Source organism: Chiloscyllium plagiosum, unplaced genomic scaffold (genome assembly GCF_037043375.1).
Source record: "Chiloscyllium plagiosum isolate Xiang-an unplaced genomic scaffold, Cpla_swu_hap1 HiC_scaffold_6, whole genome shotgun sequence".
In the NCBI taxonomy this organism is placed as follows: Eukaryota; Metazoa; Chordata; class Chondrichthyes; order Orectolobiformes; family Hemiscylliidae; genus Chiloscyllium; species Chiloscyllium plagiosum.
Window position 1 is genome coordinate 58307304 of NW_028270144.1, and position 22121 is coordinate 58329424.

A 22121-nucleotide genomic window follows, 5' to 3' on the forward strand; every position below is an offset into this window, starting at 1 on the left:
CACGTGCTTATGGTTTCTGCTACTTGTGATAATTGATGCTTTTATAAGACTGTAAGATAAGCATCTTATTTTTCTTTTTCATATATGTCACAATTACTATAGGGACAATTGATTCTGTATGCAGTGTATGTCGCGGAGATGGAAGTACCTTTGGTTGGCATGAAGTGTTTGAAGAGGAATTGGGATGAAGGAACACTGGGATAAGAGGAGGAGCATACATTGCCATGAAGGACATGAAGGATCATTAGGGATGCGTGGAGGGGTACAGGTTGACATAGGTAAGATCTTTTGAAATGATTAAATATCTTTTTTAAAAGTCCAAAATGTGTTTTATATGTCGAAAGTCATAAGCAGAAAAAGACTTTCAAAGATTTCAAAGATGTTATTGTAAATTTATAGTTCAGCATGAACATACATTTTCACCTTTCCCTTCTTGGGGGAGCGGGGACCATGAGGGGCAACCATAGTGTGTGGTAGGTAATTAATGAGGTGTGTTAGGAAACAAACAGTAAGAAACCTTGCTCGGCATCACCGTGAAACACCCTCCAAACAACTCAATGATTAAAAATATAACCAGGAGCAACCTGTATTAAAACATGATCCATGCAAGGTCATAAATACACCAATCATCCACAGACCAAGCTCTGCTAACTAACCCAGGACAGTGATAAAGTGTAGATCAATATTTATTGCAGAGAAGTTGATGAGGACCAAAAGATCAAATGATTCTGGCGTCACGGTGGCACAGTGGTTAGCACTGCTGCCTCACAGCGACAGAGACCCGGGTTCAATTCCAGCCTCAGGCGACTGACTGTGTGGAGTTTGCACATTCTCCCCGTGTCTGCGTGGGTTTCCTCCGGGTGCTCCGGTTTCCTCCCACAGTCCAAAGATGTGCAGCTCAGGTGAATTGGCCATGCTAAATTGCCTGTAGTGTTAGGTAAGGGGTAAATGTAGGGGTATGGGTGGGTTGCGCTTCGGCGGGGCGATGTGGACTTGTTGGGCCGAAGGGCCTGTTTCCACACTGTAAGTAATCTAATCTAATCTAATCTAATCTTAAAATGTCCTCTACACTGTTTACAGCAAAGTACTAGCTTTTTCATCAAAACTGGAAAAAGAGTGTAGTATTACTTAGCATAATTAGAATTGTTTCAAGATTTGAATTGCCACTGTAGAAATTGCTTTACCCAATATATAATTACAGCTGCAGAAATCCAAGCATGTGAGCAAGGACCCAGGGAACAAAAAAAACCTTTACTATCCAAAGGGGAATAAAAAAGTAAACAACAAACAATACTCGGAAAAAGACATACAGATCACCGTTTTGATGTATACAAAATGAGACAGATCTTCTGGGAAAATGTTTATTGAGACACTGGATGAAATAGTGGCTGTGATTGTCAAGAACTTCACTAAATCCTTACAGCTGAACAGTTGCCTGAGATTCTGGGAATTAACAATGGTCCACAAAGCAGATATGGGGGAACCCATTAATATCACAACAACTGGTCTATCATTTTGCTGAGCTGCCTAAAAACCATTGCCAGTGATAAACCATATTCCTAAAATGTTAGTGTAACTTCAGAGGCATTAACTTTCCTAAACGCTGCATAGCATGAGTTGAAGAGGAGGCAACATTGAAAAAATGCTACCTCACAACCACCTGATGAAGGAGCAGCACTCTGAAAGCTAGTGCTTCCAATTAAACCTGTTGGACTATAATCTGGTGTTGTGTGATTTTTAACTTTGTACACCCAGTCCAACACTGGCACCTCCAAATCAAGAATATCTGAATGCTTAACAAGAAAGAGACCCTGATGGCAATATCCCTGCACATGGAAAAAATCTTAACAAGGTTTCGTTCAATGGACAGTGATAGACCATCACCTGGCGTAACAGTCCGAGTTTGATCTGAAGATGATCAAATTTCTACTGGGAGCATTTGGTACCAGACTGAGCATAAACATTCTCAATGCATTTAATATAATGGTAGGAGAGTTTCCCTGGCTCCATTCTATGTTGTTTTTATTCCTTACATGTTACATTTTAGCATTGGAACAATAATTTTCAGCTGGCTCAGAATTTGCTGTTTTGAGTTGAATAAAAAATGCAAAAAAGAAAATCTGAAAGGATGTCCAGAAAAAGGGCACACATATAATTGAAATTTCTCTTATTTTTGCAAGGTTGTCTGTTCTTTGGCAGAAACAGACAAAAGATGATGATATGAAGATTCAAGTGCTATTAAAACCAACCAAGGCCTGAATTGAAAATATCCTATGCATAATTTTCTAGTGAAATATGACAAAATTAACAACACTAGCCAGATAGTCCAGGTAAACTGAGAGGCCTTTGAGTAAAGAAGCAGGCAACCACAGAACCTGCTTCAGGCTGCACAAAGTCTGCATGGAATGCAGATATCCAACTTACTGCCAAGTGAGCCCAACAGAGAATCAGGACTGATAAGCAACTCAGATCCGGTGCCATATAATGAACAATTTAGGGAGGAAACTTTACATCCACCACTAGATTTAGAAAGAATAGGAAGAAAGAAGTGTTCCAACTTCCCAGTTTAGCACAAGTTTTGAGACTTAGCATACTTTACTCAATTTAGAAATATTAATTTTCATGCATAGATGGCAAATAAGCCAAGGTACAGAGAAAATGATCAGAGATTTGGAGAAAGATAAAGGAAGAATGGTGCAGGTGGAAAGGAGACCGAAGTTATAAGCTATTAGAGTCATAGAGATGTACAGCATGGAAACAGACCCTTCGGTCCAACCTGTCCATGCCGACCAGATATCCCAACCCAATCTAGTCCCATCTGCCAGCACCCGGCCCATATCCCTCCAAACCCTTCCTATTCATATACCCATCCACATGCCTTTTAAATGTTGCAATTGCCCAGCCTCTACCACATCCTCTGGCAGCTCATTCCATACACGTATCACCCTCTGCGTGAAAAAGTTGCCCCTTAAGTCTCTTTTATATCTTTCCCCTCTCACCCTAAACCTATGCCCTCTAGTTCTGGACTCCCTGACCCTAGGGAAAAGATGCTGTCTATTTATCCTATCCACGCTCCTCATAATTTTGTAAACCTGTATAAGGTCACCCCTCAGCCTCCGACGCTCCAGGGAAAACAGCCCCAGCCTGTTCAGCATCTCCCTATAGCTCAAATCCTCTAAACCCTGGCAACATCCTTGGAAATCTTTTCTGAACCCTTTCAAGTTTCACAACATCTTATGTGCTGATAAGCAATAGTCAAATACAGATACTGGTACATAACAGGAGCAAAATACGGTGGATTCTGGAAACCTGAAATTAAAACAGAATGGAAAATTTCAGCACGTCAACCAGCTTTTATGAAGAGCAAATAGAGTTAAGTTTGACTCCATTATGACCTTTCTTCAGATTCCCAAGTAGGATTATACTGGACATGAACACAGTCACTCATACCTTCTGGTATAATTACATGCTATGAAGCATTATCACAGTTACCCATTTGTTCTTTTTCCATATTCTCCTTGGTTAAAGCCTTACATTTCTAACTTCTGAAAGTTCCGAAAAAAGCAGACTAAAACATTGACTTTGTTCTTTCCCCACAGATACTGCCCAACCTGATGAGTTCCAGAAAAATGCTGTTTTACACAGACTTTGATCAATGGTGACATAGGTGAGGTCAACATATTGAGATACTGATTGCTTTTTGGTGCTAAGGAGGAATGATGCAGGATTCTACATGGAAACCTCTTCAACAGGCAGCTAATAAAACATTCATGTCGTAAAACAAGACATTCAGATAATGGAATGACAATAGATTCAGTCAAAGAAAAATTCTCAGCAACTGATGAATCTTGTTGGTCACAAAGTTGGTGGGTGTGATATATTAACAAGGCTATTGAAACCTTTCAACACAAGTAGTTACCCCACGTGGTACAAAAAACATAAAAAAATGTATAAAGGTTTATGGGGAGATTGAAAAGAGGATGATCTAGTGGGGTTTAATAAAACTTTACTGATATGAAGGAGCTCCTCCACTGCTGTGGCCACAGCTATCTATGGGCTGTATAAGTTATTTGGAACCAGGAACATAAATTATACTTTGATATTTTCAAGTGTCGTGTATGTGGTGCTGGAAAAGCAAAGCAGGTCAGGCAGCATCCAAGGAGCAGGATTATCAACATTTTGGACAAAAACCTTTCATCAGCAAAATGATTTTGCTGATGAAGGGCTTATGCCTGAAACATAGATTCTCCTGCTCCTCGAATGCTGCCTGGCCTGCGGTGCTTTTCCAGCACCACACTCTCAACTCTGACCTCCAGCATCTGCAGTTCTCACTTTCTCCCCATTTTCAGGTGTCACAACATTGTGGCAGACAGAATTGAAAATAATAAAGAAGAGTCAGTTATGGAACACTGGTGCAAAGATATGAGATTTAAGCATGAACTTTAGGCATGAAGCCTTTTCCCCACTACTACTGCAAAAAATGCTGGCCAAATGCTTGTTGGAGCAGGAGGGAACATTGATGAGTCAAAAATGTCACATTTTAACAGTGGCAAAGCAGTTATTAAGTGTCAGCCTGTCCTTGGGGCAACTGAAACTTTAAGTGACCAGTTAAGTGCAGTTGTTAATGGGGGTTTTGGGGTGTCTGGCTACTGAATGACCCCTTTGATGGTTTGGATCAAGATGTCAACTGGTACTCTGCTAATAAATCACATATCCCCTCCTGATTTTTTTTCTTTGGCAAGGCAATCAAAGCAGTATCGGAGAACCTACTGGGAAAATTTTCTACCAGTTGTACTAAAATTCTTCTTGCTCAGGTTCTCTTCCAGAAACAGATCCAGATAAAAGCAAAAGAGAAAGCATTTAATGCAGCAAAGTGCAGTGGAAAGCCAGAGGATTGGGAAGCCTATGAAGACCAACAGAGGACAATGGAAAAAGGGAAATAAGGAGGGAGAAGATTAAATATGAGGGTAAGTTAGCCAGTAATATAAAAGAAGATTGCAAGAGTTTCTTTAGATACATAGAGGACAAAAGACAGGTAAAAGTGGGTATTGGGATGCTGGGAAATGATGCTACAGAAGTTGTAATGGGGACTAAAGAAATGGCTGAGCAAGCGAATAAGTACTTTATACCTGTCTTCACGCTGGAAGACACATGTTATGGACCAGGCCAGATCCCTCAAAACATTTCAAAAAGGTAGCCCAGACCCTAACTTTGTTATCTGACTTTAAGCAGGTGTACAGTGGATATTTCAGGAGAGAATCAGCTGGCCAGACTACTTAGTTTTAAACTAAACAGAATTTATTTACAAGATTACTGAACGAAACACAAAGAACAGAAAACAGAATACCCGGAATAACTTATCCAATCCGAAAACCCAACAGACTATCCCAACATAATGATGCTGTTCTAAAATGCTTGCAACAATCCCCATAAATACTCCTTGACACAAAAGGTAAAATGAAACACAAGTTCTTACAGGAATGAAGTCAGAGAGAGACGGTCCTGCAGTCTTTCTTCTCTCTCTCTCTCTCTCTCTCTCTCACACACACACACACACACACACACACAGCTCCATTGAAACCAAAGAATAGCTGAGCTGCGAGAACAGGCCACTCCCCTTTCATTATAGTGTTTTTTTAAAACTTGAAAGCCTTCTGCCTGAGGTAGTATCTGTTAGCTGTAAACAAATTAGCCCTAAAATCCACTTAAGCTCAGACTTTTGAAACCTGTGTTTACAACCTCTCTGAAAGAACCAAGGACAATCTAACCCTGTTAAAGGAACAGCGTCTTCACACATGGGTTACATCCCAAACATTCAAGAGAGTCAGGGGGCAGAGGTGAGGATGGTGGCCATCACCAAGAAAAAAAACTGGAAGACTGAAGGTGGATAAATCAACTGGACATGATGGACTATATCCCAGAGTTCCGAAGGAGATAGCTGAAGAGATAGTGAAGGCGTTAGTGGCAGTCTTTCAGGAATCACTGGAGTCAGAAAGGGACCCAGAGGACTGGAAAATCACTAATGTAACCCTCCTGTTTAAGAAGGGAGTAAAGCAAACTGCAGGAAATTACAGGCCGATTAGCGTGATTTTGGTCATTTGTAAGATTTTGGAGTCCATTGTGAAAGATGAGATTTTTGAATACTTGAAAATGCATGGCAAAATAGGGCAAAGTCAATGTGGTTTCATCAAGTGGAGGTTATGTCTGACAAATCTATTACAATTCTTTGAGGAGATAATGAGCAGATTAGGCCAAGGAGAGCCAATGAATGTTATCTACCTCGACTTCCAGGAGGCCTTTGACAAGGTGCCACACAGGCGGCTGCTGAGTAAGTTAAGTCACATGGTGTTAGAGGCAAGATACTAGCATAGATACAAGATTGGCTGTCTGACAGAAAGCAGAGTGAGAGGTTAAAAAGGTCCTTCTCAGGATGGCAGCCAGTGACTAGTGGTGTTCCCCAAGGGTCAATGCTGGGCTAACAACTTTTCATTTTATACATTAATGATCTAGATGTAGGAACGGATGGCATTCTAGTTTAGTTTGCAGATGATACAAAGGTGGGACAGGTAGCATTGAGGAGGCTGCAGAAGGATTTGGACAGGTTAGGAGAGTGGGCAAAGAAGTGGCAGATGGAATACAACATGGGAAAGTAGAAGATTAAGCACTTTGACAGGAAGAATAGAGGCATGGACTATTTTTTAAATGGGAAGAAAATTCAGAAACCTGAAGTGCAAAGGGATTTGGGAGTTGAGTGCAGAATTCTCTTAAGGTAAACTTGCAGGTTAAGTTGGTAGAGTTGAAAAATATGGTGCTGGAAAAACACAGCAGGCCAGGCAGCATCCGAGGAGCAGGAGAATCGGCATAAGCCCTTCTTCAGGAATGAGGCTGGTGTGCCAAGCGGGCTGAGATAAAAGGTAGGGGGGAGGGGAGTCGGTCGGTTTGTAGTAAATGTCTGCGTTGAGTCGGTCGCCCGAGATAGAAATGGAGAGGTCTAGGAAGGGGAGGGAGGAGTCTGAGACGGTCCAGGTAAATTTGAGGTCGGGGTGGAAGGCGACCGACTCAACACAGACATTTACTACAAACCGACCGACTCCCACACCTACCTAGATTACACCGCCTCCCACCCTGCTCACTGTAAAAACGCCATCCCATGTTCCCAATTCCTCGGCCTCCGCCGCATCTGCTCCCAGGAGGACCAATTCCACTACTGAACAACTCAAATGGCCTCCTTCTTCAAAAACCGCAATTTCCCCTCAGACGTGGTTGACGATGCTCTCCACCGCATCTCCTGCACTTCCCGCACCTCTGCCCTTGAACCCCACCCCTCTTATCGCCACCAGGACAGAACCCCACTGGTCCTCACCTTCCACCCCACCAACCTCCGTATACATCGTATCATCCTCCATCATTTCCGCCACCTCCAGACAGACCCCACCACCAGGGATATATTTCCCTCTACACCCCTATCAGCATTCAGAAGAGACCACTCCCTCCGCGACTCCCTCGTCAAGTCCACACCCCCCACCAACCCAACCTCCACTCCCGGCACCTTCCCCTGCAACCGCAAGAAGTGCAAAACATGCGCCCACACCTCCCCCCTCACCTCCCTCCAAGTCCCCAATGGATCCTTCTATATCCGTTGCAAATTCACCTGCACCTCCACACACATCATTTACTGTATCCGCTGCACCCGATATGGTCTCCTCTACATTGGGGAGACAGGCCGCCTACTTGCGGAACGTTTCAGGGAACACCTCTGGGACACCCGCACCAACCAACCCAACCACCCCGTGGCTGAACACTTTAACTCCCCCTCCCACTCCGCCAATGACATGCACGTCCTTGGCCTCCTCCATCGCCAGACCCTGGCCACACGGCGCCTGGAGGAAGAGCGCCTCATGTTCCGCCTAGGAACCCTCCAACCACATGGGATGAATGTAGATTTCTCCAGCTTCCTCATTTCCCCTCCCCCCACCTTATCTCAGTCCCAACCCTCGGATTCAGCAGCACCCTCTTGACCTGCAATCTTCTTCTCGACCTCTCTGCCCCCATCCCCTCTCCAGCCTATCATCCTCACCCTCACCTCCTTCCACCTATCGTATTCCCAGCGCCCCTCCCCCCAAATTCCCTCCCTCCTACCTTTTATCTCAGCCCGCTTGGCACACCAGCCTCATTCCTGAAGAAGGGCTTATGCCCGAAACGTCGATTCTCCTGCTCCTCTGCTGCCTGGCCTGCTGTGTTTTTCCAACACCACATTTTTCAACTCTGGTACTCTAGCATCTGCAGTCCTCACTTTCTCCCAGGTTAAGTTGGTAGTTAGGAAGGCAAATACAATGATAGTATTTATTTCAAGAACATAAAAGCAGGGATTTACTTCAGAGGTTTTATATTCTAGTCCTCTCGAACTTCTAGTCAGACCACATTTGGAGTACTGAGGAAGGATACACTGGCCCTGGAGTGGGTCCAGAGGAGGTTCACGACAATGATCCAAGGAATCAAAGGATTAACATATGAGGAACATTTGAGGACCCTGGGTTTATACTTGATGAAGTTTAGAAGAATGATTGAATGGCGGAGCAGACTTGATGGACCAAATGGCCTAATTTGCGCTCCTATGTTTTATGGTCTCATAGTCTTATGGTCAGATGTTAAATGATTCCCATTTAAAAGGTTCAGGCCGTCTTTAAATAGGGAAGGGCCCCCTTTAAATGGTAGACGCCTTGCACAAACTTGGGACGATACCTTTAAAATGTGCAGTAACTAAAAACTGTTTTTAGCTCTGGTTGCAATAACAATCATGCAAACTAACAGCATCAGAAAAAATAAATCTAGTTCAGATTCGTTCTTCTCACAATTCCCAGATTTGATTTTAAAAGTTATAGAATTTAGCCCCTGTGAATCTCAACTAAGTTGCTATGCACTACAAGACTTAACATAATACAAAAAAATCTGTTGATAGATTCTTGAAAGTAACAATGCAATGGACAAACTAGATCACATCAATGGACATACTAGATCAGGAGGTGTGCCCACATATAAGGCAATGTATACATATTCAAAATTTGAGAACTACTACATTTCTGCCTGCTACTGTGCAGCAAACACAGAAGATTGTATGGAATCCTAGCTCAAAACAATTGATCCTTAGCAGAGAGATAGAAAATTCTGGGATTTCATTCCAGAAGTAGGAGATCTCACGAATGATGCGATTCGAGATTAAGAGGATACTAAAACTGAACCACAATAAAATGTTTGAGATTGCTACAAAGATCACAAAATAAAAAGTCCACAGACGGTCAAACTTTTACTGTTTATCACAGGGTGTGCTGAATATATAGAACAAGACGTTCAGTGAGGCACTGCAGGCAGGAAGGGTGAACAATTTAAGGGGGAGCCTGCAAGGTATTTGAAGAAGTGGACAATTGAAAGTGGACAATTTTGGGGGGGGGACATAAATGAAATTTTTTTTTGCTTCTGTGCTTCCTAATTTACTATACAAGTTTTCAAAAGAACATATAAAGAAGAATATATAAACTCACCTGAGAACTGGGTACCCAAGTAATATGCCTCAGATCCACCAAAAATTACAAAATATATCAGTATTAGAACAATTCTAACACAGAATATTTCCTGATGAAGTCAGAAGCTAAATTCTTGCAAAAATGGCTCTGATTTAACTAATCTAAATGAGTTGACAATAAAGACGCATGAAAAGCATGATGCACATTAAAACCTGTCTTATCTCAGTTTATCAATTTGAATAATATACAAAGGAAACATGAATTGGAGCTACTTCAGAGATATACCTGAATGACAGCTGAATAATTTGCTGGGATGAAATCAGGAGGATTATCATTAATATCAGAGACATCAATATTCACAGTAACTGTAGATGACATCGAAGGTGTTCCACTGTCTTTGGCTTGCACAGTTAATGAATACCCAGATATCTGTTGGAGCAATTAAATTATCATTACAAGATAATTTACAAAGTTTATTCAAAGCATTCATGAGCATTTGACAGAAAGATTTCCTTAATTGCATAATACTTAGAGGTATTCTCATGACTCAAATTCAAACCAAACAGTCTTGCAAAATCTTGTACTACTCATAAGCCTTTGCAATACTGCAATATGTTGGTTAATATAGCCAGTTACTGAATCTTGGAGATAAGTTCCACAATTTCATCATCTGTGCATGAATTTGCTACGCTAAAATGAAAACACAAATTAAAATCCTCGGAATCCCATTTTAACTGACAGATTAGCTACTTATTTAAAATTGATGCTCATCTTCATTAAATAAATTTGATATAAGAATGTTAATAATTTGTGTGGTTCCACAACCAGTGCACTCCATGCCAAATGGCTTGCTATATCAAAACCTTATTATACAGTTCATACAACAAACTCGGGTAATATTTGAACAAAGGTGATTGACATTCTGCATCCACAGTTCATAAACTTATAAACAACTATGAGATTACTGTAATCAGAAACTACAAACCAGTCAGTATAAATAGGGTGGGAGGGAAGATACTAAACATGCTAATTCAGCATACCTAATTGTCACTTGGGCAAATATCGGTTAATTTAGGAAAGCCTGCACAGATTTATTAAGATAAATTATGTTTAACTAACATGACATTTTTGATGAGTTAAGAAGATCATTTTATTGATGTAGCATGTAGGAACCTCCAGAAGCCATTTAAAAAGTCTCACACAATAGAGTTGTACGCTAGACATTGCACTTAAAATAAAGAAAGTAGCAACATAGATCCCAAATTGGATGAGTGATACAAAAGTGAGTGCAGTGGTTAATACATGTTCATCAGACTGGAGAATATTTTGTTGTGGCAACCTCCAAGGGGTGATATTTGGACTCTCATAGGGATATAAATTATATATTAATAATTTAGACATTAATAACATAATAATGAATAATAATAATGTAATAATAATGAAAAGGGCATTGAAGTCAGTAAATAGAGTAGACAATTGAATTACAGAATCCTTATAGTGCAGCAAGAGGCCATTCAGCCCAACTAGTCTGCACCAGCATGCTGTAGGAGAAGGTGCAACACTGGCCATTTACCTCCTCCCTTTTCACTATCCAAGGCTCTCGATACACCTTCCAGGTGAAGCAGTGCTTCAATCTATGTAGTTTACTTATTTGTTGCTCACATTGTGGTTTCTTCTACATTGGGGATGAAACTGGGCGACCATTTTGCGAAACACCTACATTCTGTGCATGAAAATGATTCTGTGCTTCCAGTTGCCTTTCACTTTAACACATCGCCATGTTCCCTGACCTACATTTCTGTCTCGAGTATGCTACAGTGCTTCAGTGAAACTCAGCACAAGATAGAAGAATAGTAACTCATTTTCTGCTTGGGGACCCTGCAGCCTCCAGGACTCAGAATTAAGTTCAATAATTTTTCAACAACTTACTTTAGGTTCTTGACACACTCCCACACCCCAGGCCCTGTCATGACAGAGATTGCTTTCAGCATAGCCAACCCATTTTTACCTACTTATCATCAGTTTTCTTTCTCCCTTGCATATGATCATCCATCCCTTTGTCTGCCTAACAGTCATTCTCTCTGTCAAGGCTTCATCTCCAACCATGGACTTCTTTACCCCACTGCTCTGACTTCAGCATATATACCACTCTTTCCAAAATACTGACAGTTCTGAAGAAGGGTGACTGAACTCGAAACATTTAACACTGTTTTCTCTCACAGATGCTGCCAGACATGCTGACTTCCTCCAGTAATTTCCATTTTTATTTCAGGTTTCTAGCATCTGCAGTTCTTTGTTTTATATTATTGTACAGAACACCGTTCTGCCTCAACTTGTGCCCAAGTTCTGGGTGCCATAGTTTAGGAAAGATCTGAAGACAGTGCAGAGTGAACGTTCGAGAGATGAAGAACTTCAGTTACACAGTTAGATTGTAAAAGCTGAGACTATTTTTCCTGCAGGAAGTTGAAAGGGAATTTGATAGAGGTATTCAAATCATGAGGAGTTTGACCACAGTAGATTGGAAAAAAAACTGTTCCTTTGGTGAAGGAATTGAGAAAAAGTGGACACAGATTTATGGTGACTGGTAAAAGAAACAATGGCATCATGAGGAAAAGAAATGTTTTGATTCATCAAGCATTAAGAATCTGCCTAACAATGTGTCATAGGCAGGATCAGTGGATTCATTCATTAATAATTAAATTGCTATCAGAAAAGAAAGAATATGCAGACCCAGGGGGTCAATGCAGGTGAATGACACTCAGGAAATTGCTCCTATGGAGTACCGTACAGACACAACAGGCTGGATGGCCTGCAATAGTTCTGTGATTGTTAAATTCATTAAAATTGTGAAACAAAATCTCAGTGCCATATTTCATCAGAATAATACAACATTAATAAATCAGCATTTCCAGATACTCTGTTACCTAAATATTATAACCACATCCTGGAATAGGACTTGAACTTCATGATCTTTCGACCGAAAGACAAGACTTCATTTAAGGTGGCATCTATCATCTGTCATCAAGTTGGAACAGAAAGGGGGTAGTGTCCTTAGGATCACTTGAATCTTTTTTGCCTCTCCTTCACTTTTAAGAACTGCTTTGTTAATCACCTTTGTTGATGTAAGATGGTATAACCGTGAATCTGTCTTCCTGTAACTGCTAAGAAGAACTTAACAGGCAGCTTGAAGCTGCATTAATAGCCATAAAGCAGCTCTTTGGAGGCCCTGTAGTAATCTTGGCTCTATCCATTTTGTCAGAAGTAACTTCCCTATTGAAGGCCCAGCTCACTGCTTCTCAGAATTGGTACACAAAATCTCAGTTCCATATTTCATCTGAATAATGCAACATTAATGTGCTTACAAGGTATAAGAACACAAAACTATAAGTACTAGGCGCAAGTGTAGACAGTTCAGTCCTTCAACACTGCTCTGTTATTCTATATGATCATGGCTCATGTCATTTCAGCCTCAACTTCACTTTCGTGTTCATCCTTCAACCTGTTACTAATTAAAATTTGTCTATCTCCTCCTTCGGAGATTCCAGATTCACAAGCCTTTGAAGGAAATAATTTCTCCTTATATCTTATTGGATCTTAATCTGAAACAGCATTCCTACTGTTAGATCATCAGTTTTCTTCTTTGCACTGGAGTGTGGGGATGCTTTTTGCTGTCAAGAGTGAATCAAAAAGAGATTGTAGTTTGGTTTTATTATTCTATAATTTGATATCAGAAACCACAGATTTTCTTTGCAGCTGACAATAAAATGATGGGTAAAGGAAGGTATTCTACTCTTGGAGGAGAGTTCCGGAAGGGTAATACTTCTGATCGTTGATGTACATTCATCTCTGCTAATGCTCATTTTCCTTGATTGGTCCTGATTAATTACTCAAAGTTGGCTTAAAATCAGAGACCTGTTATTTTGAAATATGCATTTACTGTATTTTTCCTTGCACTGCAACGTAACTATTTTGTTAGTCAAATGCTCAATTATTTACAGTAATATAATCATGTGGGGGACCTCAGCATGCCAAGTGGCTTGTTTATGCTTTTCACATCTTGAAAGTCACATTAAATTACAACTTAAATACATAAAAGCATCAATGGAATAGCACTTTGCAGAAACCAGGAGAATGAATTTTGCTTGTAGTTTCTCTGTAGGTAGCCTAGAAATGTAATGGCTGAATGCAGAATGTCAATTTTAACCTCAGCTAACATAAGGTGTTGAAATGAACATTGATCTATAAGGATCAATACTATTCACACAGCACGTTTACCTTGAAAGGAACAGAACAATTTAAATTGGAAATATTTCAACAGGATGGTAAAACAAGGTTCTATGATCAATGTTTTCTTACTTTTTCTCTATCAAGTCGCTCTTTGACCTTGATTAAACCTGTGACTGGATGAATATTGAAGTAGTTGTCTGGGTCTCCATTCACAATGGAAAAATTAATCTGTGCATTGATCTGACTATCGCAATCTTCTGCCAGAACCTAGGCAAATAAACTCTAGGTTAATATTGAGAAATTCAGTAAGAAATAGCACTTCTATCGTGGTCAAACTTCAGAAATGAATCAGTCATTGATGTTACATTCAAAACAAGAAATGAAAATGGAAGTACTTGCCAACAGTATACTTGCAGTGATATATTAACAAATACAACTTCCATTCCTATAATAACTCTAACCTAATGAAACATGTTAAAGAGTAAAATCTTAGTTTGAGTGGTAAAACAGATGCCAAGCCTGATTTTGGAGAGCTGGCCAAAGGCATGCTTAAAAGGTTTGCTTTGGAGGAAGATTTTGAAAGCAGAGGGGAGAGTGTAGTTGCTACAGTTAATGAGGTTAATTATTAACTCCCCCTCCCACTCCACCGAGGATATGCAGGTCATTGGACTCATCCACCGCGAAACCACAACAACGCGACGGTCGGAGGAGGAGCGTCTTATCTTCCGACTGGGAACCCTCCAACCACAGGGGATGAACTTGGACTTCACCAGTTTCTTCATCCCCCCTCCCCCCACCTTGTCTCAGCCGAATCCCTCCAGCCTTCCTGACCTGCAGTCTTCTTCTTGACCTCTCCGTCTCCATCCTACTCCGACCTATCACCCTCACCTTGACCTCTTTCCACCTATCACATTTCCAACGCCCCTCCTCCAAGTCCCTCCTCCCTACCTTTTATCTTCTCCTGCTGAACACTCTCTGCTCATTCCTGAAGAAGGGCCTGTGCCCGAAACGTCGAATCTCCTGTTCCCTGGATGCTGCCTGACCTGCTGTGCTGTTCCAGCAATAAAGTTTCAACTTTGATCTCCAGCATCTGCAGACCTCACTTTCTCCTCCTTAATTATTTGTTGCAAAGTGTGACTTCAAAGCAGTGCTGTGCAAACTCTGTCAATTCTTCGAGGACAGAATGTGTTGTTTTTGTTCTTCATTAGCATAATTAAAGAAACCTTTGTGAGCTGCACAAATAGCAGCCTGTGACACAGTCTGCTCTCAGGAAATAAATACAATCTATGCAGAGTCACTTTGAAATTACAATATACAAATAGTCTTCCAGCCACAGTGCTTCCAAAGCATAACAGTGCCAAGATAAAGATGGTAGTATCAAGATTATAGAGCTGTTGCAGGGAACGGGGGAAAAGGGCTCAAAATTGAAGTTTGTTTGAGTTTAAGTTATAATGTGGTGCAATAGAAGGTGGTTACCAACTGCAAATAATTGGAAGCATAATTTACACTTTGCCTTAGTCTAGTTCCTAGCTGTTGGGAGAAGTAGAGTTGTACTTCACGTATTGGCTGGCTTGGGGTAACCATCTATTATTGCTAGAAGTGCCTTTGTGTGCAGTCTTGTCAGCCAATAAAACATATTGCTTTAAACCTTGTTTCAGGAGTCAAGCACTAGGATTGGGTGAATTTTCAGAGCTGTAAGATAGCTAAGTATCAAGGAACCTCGATTATCCGAATATCAATTATCCAAATTTCGGATTATCCGAAGAAGATGTCAAGGTCCCGATAGAAACATTACATCAAAGAGGGATTTCCAACACTGATCGCGTCTTTTGTTTACAATGATTAAAAGTGAACTCGGCTTACTGAAATGCTGTTGTGAACAATCCTGGACATCGATGGGAGCCCAGGCACTGTCTCCAAATAACTGACCGCCCGCGCTCTCTCACTCCACATGTTCCCTGGAGTTCGACACAGGGGTGTACCCTAAACTCCCTTCCCTAGATAATCTCTCCAACATTGTCCTGAACGGGGCAAAGGTGGAACCTGTCAAAACGTTGCAGTTAAAAGGGGTGTGCATGGGGTGGACAGAGTTGGGGATGGGTGGGGGATGGGGTGGTATAGGACAGGGTTGGGGGAGCAGATGAGGGGGCAGTGTTGGACAGGGTTGGGGTCGTGGATAAGGGGATGGTGTTGGACTGATTTGTGGAGGCAGATGAGGAAGCTGTGTTGGACAGGGTTGGGCAGCGGACTGTTGTGTGGGCAGATGGGGTTGGATGGAGTGGGGGATTGACGGAGGCTTGCCTAGTGTCCTGAAAGGGGAGCGAACATAACAGAAAACTCTGAGCCCCAGAGGAAAGGCAATGAATCAATTAACCAAATAATCAATTATCCAAATGAAATACTGTCCGCCCATCTCGCTCGGATAATCGAGGTTCCTCCATTTGTAGAAAAGACAGGAAGGAATGCTCAGCTGAAAATATGTGGATTTTCAAAGCTTTAATGTAGTCACTTACTGAAATAAAAAATATTAAAACTGTGCATTTTTATTTTTATGCTTTTTTAATTGTGGATTGAATTGAAGAAAAAAACTGTTAAAAACCAAGGACTGATGAATGTTTTGATAGCAAGTAACCTGGCATTCAGTGTAAGCATTGATTATAGATTTGCTTGTTGAATCAGTAAAGTGACGTTGGTAGATGGGTTGAAGCTTTGTGTGCAAATGGAGCTCTGGTTTGTAACAAGAAACTGATTGGTCTATAGATAAGTAATCAGTTATCAATGGCAAAGGCCAGCTGGTTGCCAACAAGCTCTCAGGTAGAAGCTTGGGGCTGTGCACAAGAAAAAGAGAAGTCATCAGATCTCCACCAGCTTAGGAACTCTCACTGTTCTCTGCAGTAAAAGCCATTTTAAGCCTGAATATATCCAATTTATCATTCCTTCAGCAGTTGCTGCAAGCTGTGACTTTAAGTGAAGAAGTCAGAGACCTTTTATAAGTGAACTAGCCATGCTGTACCTCTTGAAAACTAGTCGAAGCATCCAAAAAAGGAAGACTGAGAAGCAGCATTCTGATCAGCTGAAGAACCATTTCACCAGAGCCAGTGAACAGAAATCACTGAACTGCTTTCCCAGTATTCCCTGTCCTTAAATATCCATTTCTTTTCTATACGTGGATGCACGCGTGTACATTGTGTATAAGGGGAGTTTATAAGTGAATGAGTTTTAGAAGTAGAACTTCATTGGTTATCTGTTACTAGTGTCTACTCACTTCTAATTAATAGTCATTACTGTTAAGTACAGTATTGTTTGTGTTTTCCATCAACCTGGATCTCAAAGACAGGTAGATTGAGGAATTCTATGTACTTTGAAACAAAATATTTAACTTTTGTGATGAGTCCAGGAAAAATGAAGCCTGATTTCAAGTGCACTTCCCCAGTCAGATGTAACAACAGAAATGAAAAATTTCTTTAAAAGTTCTCAACTTTGAATCACTGGACAAATGAACATGGCTAAGAATTTTCCTCTCTCTGCTGCTGTGGAAGTGAAAGGAGATAGAAGACAGAACTAGAAATGTTTTCTATCCTCATTAACAAAACAATGAAATAGCAACAGAATTAATGAGAAGAAAACCTGCACAAATAAGAGCTCCAATCCTATTATCCATGTTGGGAAAAGAGTGCCACAAGCCACAATACAACCCAAGTCTCATTCAGGAGCAGAAATGTCAATAAGGAAAGATTTTGAAAGCTTTGAATATCGACTTTGGACTCCATATTAATGTTATCTAATATATACACAAGACATGTTCAATATTAGAGTTCTTGGGAAGGAGGACTGATCAATAAATGGCTGCACTGATACATTTGGCTGAATCCTGAGAGTTCAGATAAATGAAAGATGATCTCATCAGAGTAGGCTTATTTTCAGCATAAGAGATCCTTCTGTGACAGCACTTCTGCCTTGACAGGTGAAAGAAAGTTTTAGAAAAGCTATTAAAATGTAACTGACACTCTGAAATAATCAATTATGAGATAACACATATTCCAAGAAACATTCCAAGCCAAATGAGAACAACAGATTGGTAAAAAGGAAGAACTAATTACATAAAAATGAAAGCTCACCCAGCATGGGGGCAGCTCTAACTGAGAGAAAGGCAATCACTTTGCATGCAAGTGCTCAGCTAGAAAGAAGGAGTCCAAACCTATAGAATTGCCTACTGGTGAGATATCAGTTAATGATTCTGATGAATTGTATTATATCATACAGCAGAATGGAATCATCAGGTCTAAAGGTGATAAATAATTTTTGACAGTTTCAATGACGACTACAGAAGGAGCGCATCAAATGCATATGAAGTGTTAGATTGATACATTGTATTGTATTAAATATCTTTGCAGATCTATATGAAGTAATTAAGAGTGTGACTTGGAAAATGATGCCCTTAAAGGTGAAGTTGATGCTATAAAATAGAATGATGTTCATACCAAAAGAACAAATGAAGCCAACAGCCCATTGCAGTCTTAAGAACAATGATCCAGAGTTCCAGATTGACATTAAGCAAATTTCATTCATCTCAAATGATGCAAGTCCAATACGTGGATGAGTGTCCCTAAGTATGTCAAAAGAGATTCACAGCATTTTGCAGGCCATTAAGCAATTGACTGCCAAGTAGAAGCTAAAAGATTACAAAAATGTTTTCACAGGACTGAGATGAGTCCTGGTGAATATCATCTCAAATTGGATGAATGAGCGAGATCAATGCAGCAAGCTCTGGCTAAACATACTCTGGAAGTCATCAACCCAACAGAGACACTGCATCTGAAAGACAAAGGTCTTGTTCAAATCAGACAAAAAATATGCAAAGATGCAACTCTCCAAATGCTGCAGGAAATGTTGATGAAAAGATGTCCTGAAAGTATCAACAACACACGTGCTGGTGTGTATGGGCATGCAGTAATTGATATTCCAAGTGCCATATTGTGCAAATGAAGTACAGTCATTATCCCTAAGAAAAAATATATGTTGAAGTATATGAATGAGGTATATCAAAGAACTGAGGCTAGACTAAGAGAAGTGACCAAACAGGAGCAATGTGATTTAGATTTAGTCAGTGCAGTGTACATGATGAATCCCAAGCTAAGCAAGCTGAAGTGCCACTTATGACATCTGACATCCCAGGGAGACCATGGATAAAGCTTAAAGTAGAACTGTCCGCATTCACAGAATTCATTATGTATTACCATTGGCTATAATTGTGGGCGGCACGGTGGCACAGTGGTTAGCACTGCTGCCTCGCAGCGCCAGAGACCCGGGTTCAATTCCCGACTCAGGCGACTGACTGTGTGGAGTTTGCACGTTCTCCCCGTGTCTGCGTGGGTTTCCTCCGGGTGCTCCGGTTTCCTCCCACAGTCCAAAGATGTGCAGGTTAGGTGAATTGGCCATACTAAATTGCCCATAGTGTTAGGTAAGGGGTAAATGTAGGGGTATGGGTGGGTTGCGCTTCGGCGGGTCGGTGTGGACTTGTTGGGCCGAAGGGCCTGTTTCCACACTGTAATCTAATCTAATAATTCTGACAACTGGGAGGTTGATCAGCTAATTTCAATGATTACCAGTGAAACTGAAGAATGAATGAAGGAGCACTTCAGTCATTACAGCATTCCACGCATTGTGATGAGTGACAGTGGCCCCCAATTCATGAATGAAAAATTCAGCTGCTTCATGAAGGATTGCAAAATTCAAGCCATACATCATCTCCACACTATCTTCAGTCAAATCACAACTACTTGATGAAGGAGCAGCGCTCCAAAAGCTAGTGCTTCCAAATAAATCTCTTGGACTATGATCTGATGTTGTGTGATTTTTAACTTCGTCCACCCCAGTCCAACACCAGCTTCTCCACATTCAGTCAAATGGAAAGACTGTAGTGCAGTGAAAAATCATGAAATCAAGACTTCATTAAAATGAAAAGATCCAGCAATCCTTGAATGGAAAAATGTAAACACTGAAGTCATGGAAAATAGTTTTATCTAAAATCTAGTGTCATGTCACATCCAAACTACTAGTCCAATAATAAAAACTACTGAAGCCAGAATTTCTACCAGATGTGGGTGACAAAATCAAGGAAAAATTATAGAAAAACAAATTTCACTTTGATAAAACTGCCAAGTCAATGCCAGAGCTGAGTATTGAAGAGTCAGACAGAGTGCAAACTTTCAATGCTCTTGGTAGAAGTCAGCCCACAAGATCACTTAGGACTAATGTTGGGCAATTGTTACTTTGGTCCTACAGGGTGGACATGAATGTAGATCACAACAACAACAGACATCTATAGAGCAGTTGTTCCTTCACTGTAGACAACTGCTTGGCAAAACGTAATCTCATTCCCACATCGAGAACAGAATGACTGTCAGTTTCAGAGGACCACTGTTCCCTAGCAACGGAAATGGATCAGCAACAGCAGTAATCATGGTTGGAAGAACACTCCCTAGAGAGGGATCACCATCCTAGGAATGAGCACATACCTGACAAACAGCAAACAATATGCATACCTCTCGGAAACATGCACAATTTAAAGGTTATATACACAATGTATGCGTAGAAACTCACAAAAATTAAATGACTGGAATTTTGTTAATGAACTATATATTTTTTGTGATCATGTATATTAGATAACTTGCACAATTTGTAACTACAAAAGATACAGCATGGAACTTGGAAAATAAAGATATTTGGAGATATTGTGTTGGTTAACTTACCATATTCATGTGACTTCTACCTTTACTGTAAAGGCCTGTGTGTGCAGTCTTGGCAGCCAATAAGACAGACCTCTTGAAACACCAGTGGTCTCTGGGTGTTTGGTTGTACTGACCTGATTGAATGTGCAGAAAGCCTGATGTTTGATAATACAGAATGCTCTTACTATCTCATTATGCTCCCCATAACACTTGAGATGCTGGGTGAATTTTTTTTTTTTAGCTGTTCTGTACAGTTTAAAGACAGCAGGTGTACAATGGTGCTGTGGAAAATATAGTGGCACAGAACTTCCTGTAATCACTTTTAGACCACTGATATCCCAAAACCTGGGCATGAAGCCATTATAATATTAAGGATGTACTGATATGACAGCCTTATGCAATGCATGAACATTCTGGAATTTTGGAGGGCTGTGATAATGAACAAGAAAACAGCCTGTCCAAAATGGAGAACTGGACAAAAGTTATTCTTGGTTGGCCCAGGGTCAAATGACATTTGAATTATACATAATTGAGTGCTACTTTATTTCTGTTTGCTGGGATCTACAAAGTTCCAAATAGCAGGATAGCTGAAAAAAGCCATGTAGAAATGTCCCCAAAGTGAAGGTGCAATTTATGGTGGCAGCTTCCAAAGAGTGAAAATTAAAAGAGATGGATTGCATTTCTACATCTGCACTATCCCCAACTATTGAGGGAAAAGTAAAGTTGAAAAGTATGTTTTATGAATGCAGTCCTACATTCTTAGTAATTACTATTGTTGTCTGATGACAAAATTCCCTTTCCCAGTAATCTATTTTGTAACTGCAGACTAGCATGATACTTAAGGATCTTTCTTCACCAGAGTCTTGAAGTATAGTGCAGCAAAAAGCATCAATAAAAAGACATACCTTAACAACTGAGTCTCCAACAGATGCATCTTCACTGATAACAGCATTGTATATCTCTCTGCTAAACTCTGGTGCATTATCATTGACATCTGTTATATTGACATTTACTGTAGTGAATGTGCTCAGTGAAGGAGAGCCTCCATCTCTGGCTTCAATTGTAAGGTAGTAACCCTTACAAGTTTCATAGTCGAGATATTCAATTATAGAAATAATTCCTGTGTTTGAAGTGAAGTTCAAAAAAGGTCAAGCAAATCTAAACCCAACACAGAAAATAATAATTCCAAACAAATAATGTCATATTTTAACCAAGATGGCATCAACAACAGTGATTATCATTGGAATGAAATTTATGGTAAAATTAAATTGAAGTCAATGAAACAGAAAATTGGGTGGGGTATAAGCTGGTCTGTCGATTCATTATTCATCATTTTGACTAGTTTCAAAGGTCAATTTCACTCCTTATGTGCCGACAATTCTGGTACCAATCCTCAATCAACTCGAAAATGGGAATATCATGATTTCTGAAATGGACTCTCTGATACTTTTGCCATCAAGTAAGGCTGCATATGCTAATAATATTGTCTCAATGAATACAATCTTTTCCTTACACTGGTATGTACTCAGAAGCTAACTTGCACAAATTAATTTAGTAGTAAATTGGATATTCCAGTGAAAGTATTTCTCAAAGGGCATTAGACTTACACAACAATAAAATTTGAATCAAGCAGCATCTAGAA

General features: G+C 40.4%; 1 protein-coding gene across 9 annotated transcripts in view; it reads right to left on the minus strand.

Annotated features, from left to right (window-relative positions):
- The window catches only part of LOC122550578 (protocadherin Fat 3-like), an 801871-nt gene that overhangs the window by 87236 nt on the left and 692514 nt on the right, over positions 1 to 22121 (minus strand). For all 9 annotated transcript variants that reach the window (XM_087988029.1, XM_087988032.1, XM_087988030.1 and 6 more), the window contains 3 exons: positions 21385 to 21599; positions 13878 to 14015; positions 9807 to 9950 (listed from right to left, as the gene is read on the minus strand). In XM_087988029.1, the coding sequence (XP_087844155.1) occupies positions 9807 to 9950; positions 13878 to 14015; positions 21385 to 21599 (497 nt within the window). The remainder of the gene's footprint in view (positions 1 to 9806; positions 9951 to 13877; positions 14016 to 21384; positions 21600 to 22121) is intronic.